Source organism: Numenius arquata, chromosome 1 (assembly GCF_964106895.1).
Source record: "Numenius arquata chromosome 1, bNumArq3.hap1.1, whole genome shotgun sequence".
In the NCBI taxonomy this organism is placed as follows: Eukaryota; Metazoa; Chordata; class Aves; order Charadriiformes; family Scolopacidae; genus Numenius; species Numenius arquata.
The window spans coordinates 13,357,628-13,361,807 of NC_133576.1; the positions used below are offsets into that span (position 1 = coordinate 13,357,628).

The 4,180-nt window shown below is 48.5% G+C and overlaps 1 protein-coding gene across 2 annotated transcripts; it reads right to left on the minus strand.

Moving 5' to 3' along the window:
• Nucleotides 1–427: 427 nt before the first annotated feature.
• On the minus strand, nucleotides 428–3,606 carry LOC141464246 (galactosylgalactosylxylosylprotein 3-beta-glucuronosyltransferase 1-like). 2 transcript variants are annotated; one of them, XM_074147029.1, is made up of 4 exons: nucleotides 3,495–3,606; nucleotides 2,636–3,165; nucleotides 1,019–1,315; nucleotides 428–514 (listed from the first exon to the last, which is right to left on the minus strand). In XM_074147029.1, exons 1-4 carry the CDS (start codon nucleotides 3,604–3,606, stop codon nucleotides 428–430), a joined length of 1,026 nt encoding a protein of 341 aa, XP_074003130.1. The 2 variants fall into 2 exon arrangements, with proteins under 2 accessions (XP_074003130.1, XP_074003120.1); XM_074147019.1 differs by having other exon boundaries at nucleotides 2,636–3,174.
• Nucleotides 3,607–4,180: the final 574 nt, after the last annotated feature.

The following is a 4,180-nucleotide window of genomic DNA, read 5'->3' on the forward strand; positions in this document are numbered from 1 at the left end:
GGCAGGGCTGCTGGGGAAGAGCTCATCTGTAGGAGTGTGATCTCTTTCCACACACTGTAGGACAACTCCCACATTGAAGAGAATTTGGAGGCAGAAAATGGGGAGCAAGGAATTTGGCTTGTCATTATTACTGAGTGAAACCACAGGATTCTTCTGCCACTTTTCTTTCTGTCTCTATGCAGGCAAAGCTTCCATGTGGACTGCAAGGAGTCTTGAATGAGTATGGTAAAGACATGAGGTAAAGAATGAGAATGGTAAAGACAAGGACCTCTTGTGCAAAGGGTGGCATGGTAAGGGAGTTACTGAAACAATCATATATGCAGCCTTTGAGAAAATAATAGCATCAAGAAGGAAACAGGTACAGATTATTTGCCTTGCCCAAAACAATAAAGACAAGGGTACTCACACCCTGGAGCTGGCTCTCTGCTTACACCTCTACTCTGGGGTCTGTAAATCCACGCTTGCCTTCGTTAACCAGAGTGGGCCTCTCAGTTCTTGTGTGCCAGACCAACACCTAGAGGGAATAACAAAGAGTTCAAGGGCTCTGGATGCCATGGAAACACTGAGAGCAGTGCATCCATCAGGTAGGATCCTCAGCAACCCGGGGCTTACAGCTGTTTGAAACATGTGATTCGAATGGGTTGAACCTGGGAGAGACTTCACAGGAGCATGAAACAGTGAGAAGAAGGAGGGATCATTATGGACCAAAATCCCAGACTGAACCCTCTGCCAGTCCTCCTGGATTTTGGAGAAGCAATCTGGGTGCAAACTGTACGGCTGAGGCTCTTTATTAACACAGTTAGAATGCATAGCACTAACTGCTCCTCCGTGCTCTCTGAGCTTCCCATCTCTGAAGCACTTGGCAGGCTCTGCCCGTCTCTCCCAGCACCATTTGGCACTGATGTGCACCAGCACAGGGCAGGCACAGTGGAAAGTGAAGGAGCATGGCAGGAGGCTGCAAAAACAGCCAGGATCCAGGAGGGAAAATGTATCTTCAGGATCTCTTGTCTTTACTCACCTTTGTGCAGTTGGCTGCTTTGGGCTCCAGCCCATCCATAGTCACTAGATCCTTCAGCAGACTGGTTTCCTGGTAGCCTCCTTTAACTCCCTCCAGCTTGAAACTGGCCTGAGGCTTCTCCAAAATCAGCTTGATGCTGATAGCAAATCCAGCCATGTCAATAGCAAAGGGCCGGTTAGGGTCAAAGACAGTTTTCCAGCCCACCACCTTCCCTGCTGGGCTCACTTTTGGGGATTCATATCGCAGCCCCCCAACGAATGCCACCGGCCAGACCGACACTCTCCTTGTGTAGCGCATCTGTGTGCCAGAAAGAAACAGTTCTGTGAGAATTCAACCCCATGAGGTTTGTCCCAACCCATTAGTGTACCATCCTCTGCTTTCATTGGCACCTGTCCTCCCCCGTTGTCTTCCCACGCAATCACAGAGCTCTCGGTGGCACAAGCTCTTGTTCACCTGTGCTACTGCTTGAAGAGCTACAGCTTGCAGAGCTGAGGCTGTTTGAGCACATTCTTCTCTGAACACCAAACTCACTGCTTTTCCGTGCCCACGTTCAGTTCCTCAGAAGAAGGAAAACCTTTGGTTTTCTGATGTCATCTGAACTTTTATCATTTTTTGTAAAATTTCACCGTTTTTGTAAATGCCAAACAACTTCTACCAGGCCTTTAGCTCCACTCACTCCAACTTCACCCTCATGCAAGCAATCTCCCTCCCTGACTGATGCATCTGTGTCCTCATTTATTGAAAATTCCCCCCACCCTTGTTCTTCCATCCACGGCTACTGCCTAAAAGAGTGGGGTTTTATTGAAATTGTCAGAAGGGACCTAGAAAGAAATAAGAAAGGATGAGCTTAACAGAGATCGAAAAATTTCTGAAAACTAGAAATGTGTTCTGATGCATAACTCTGTGTTTCAAGTGGTGTAGTACAGTTTGGCTTAAATTGGTGACAGGGGAGTTTACTGAATAATCATTTTTTGAAAGTTTACAATATAGACTTGGCATCTCACAAAAGCCAGGTTTCCAGCAGAAGTCTGGGCAAGCTTCTGTCATCCCAGGGGTACAGCCCTGTTGTGGTGGCTGGAACTCAGAGTACAGAAGGGCAGCCAAAGAGAAAAGGTGAACTAAAAAGTCAGTCAACTTTTCCAACATCCCCTGCCCATCACACCCCTACAACAGTGCAGATTCATGCTTTGCCAGAAGTTTGTCTTCAGTCCTTATTTAAATCAGGTCAGCTCTCCCTGAGGAGAGGTGTAAATTCCGGAGTATATATCCTCTGGTCCCTGGCAAAAGGGGCTCTAGCTGGTGCAACGTTGTGTGAGTGGCTATTTGTGTTTGCGGCTTACACCACGACAGACGTGCTCTTCGCTCTTTCAGACCTTTAGAGCATGGCTACGGGGTTTGCATAACTATAGGTTTGCATCTGCCCTGTAGCCAGCTCCCACTGAGTGCAGGGTGGGCGAGGAAAGGCTCTAGGCAGCATGCCAGAACCCTTGTCTCCCAGCTGATGCTAAAATTCCACACAGTAGCTCTATCTTAGAGGTCTTTGCAAGAGCGTCTAGCCTTAAGAGACTTTGTAGCTGTAGCCTGCTTTGCTGTCCCATGTAATTTTACTGCCCTTACCTCTTCAAAGAGCTCCAGGCTGTAGGTGTTATCATCATCGGCAAAATACACTACCCCTTCTGGTGGTGCTGCGTTGCTGAAGCTGTCCCTCAGCCAGTGCAGCCCCAGGTTCCTCTGTAGTGTCCCCCTTGGGGTGTGGGATGGGATCCAGGACAGACCCAGCTTCAAACTCTTGGGTGTCTCCACATTGAGATGGGTGAAGTTGAGCCCTGCCTTCTCCAGCAGGTTCGATACCAGGTTGGTCCTCCTGGGCGAGTCTTCCACTACCACCCAGTGCAGGTTCTGTACGTGTAGGAAGGTGTTGGCCAGACGGGTCAGCTCAGCTTTTTGCACTGGCCGGGTGTAGGTAGGGGTGATAACGAAGATGGTTGGCAGGGTGTCTGACCATGGAGGAGGCCTGGAGTACACATAATTCTGGATGACTTTAGGCGTTGTTCCTATGCTTTGCTGCTGCCGAATGCATGATGGGAGGCCTTCTTCTCTCAGTGCAGATGTACCATTGAGAAGAGCTTTAGAGGTCACATTCTCATCTGTCTCTTCTGGGACAAAAGGAAGGAAGGAAGAAGAAGAGAAAAGATGTTAGAGAATTAATCACTGCTGGGCTGCCTCCTCTCCAGGGCATGGCTTGGGACACATCTGTCTGGAGTCAGTGCTCAGCATATCAGCATCCTCTCCCCAAAGCAAGCATAAGGTGCATGTAAGAATAGTTTGTGTGCTTGCTGCAGGCAAACCCTAAGGAGGTCTTCAGGCAAATTCGTCTTCGTTTAACCCATCCCATGAGACAGCATCTCCTACCAAGGGTTTGCACCAGCAATCATCACAACCAGCAGCACATTGACAGCAGAACTCGTGTACTTACTTCTCAGCAGGCTGAGGTAGCGGGTGGTTGGATACTGGTGCCACAAGGTTAGGAGAAGAGCCCATGGCAAGGCGATCAGGAGCGTGGTAAGAAGGTTACGTCTCCTCAGCATGCTGCAGAGAGCTTCCAATGCCCAGGCATCTCTCTACCTTTCAGAGGAGAAAAAAGCGTAAGGTCTCCGAAATATCAGTCACCACAAATGTTAGGACAGCAAGTCTAGAGGCCAAACTAATGGGCTGAGTTTGGCTCACTTGGAGGGAGGCATGATAAATGTTGGGCACCAAACCAGCAAAGCATTTGTCTAAGTGTAAGTTTACAAGGAGCCCCATTAACGTTGTAGGCCTGAGCCATTATCCAGTTGCCCTGGCCAATTCCTGTGCTATTGAATAGCAACTTTTATCTATTTATGTTGCTATAAAGAACCTCCCGCTGCCCCGTGATGAACCCACTGTCCTTGACTGGGGGTCATTCATGTTGCTGATTCTGAAGCCAGAGAGAACTGTTACTTGCCCCCTCCCTGGGGCTGGTATTCATTCCTGAGCTTTGTGGCGACCGTTTAATTTGCTTCTTTTGTAGAGTTTTTTTAAAACTGTGCAAGAGTTGTGTTCATGCATGTGCAAGTGGTCAAAACAGAAAATGTCAGGGATCCTCAAGATAGCCATCATCTCTTTCATTCCTGCAGTTTT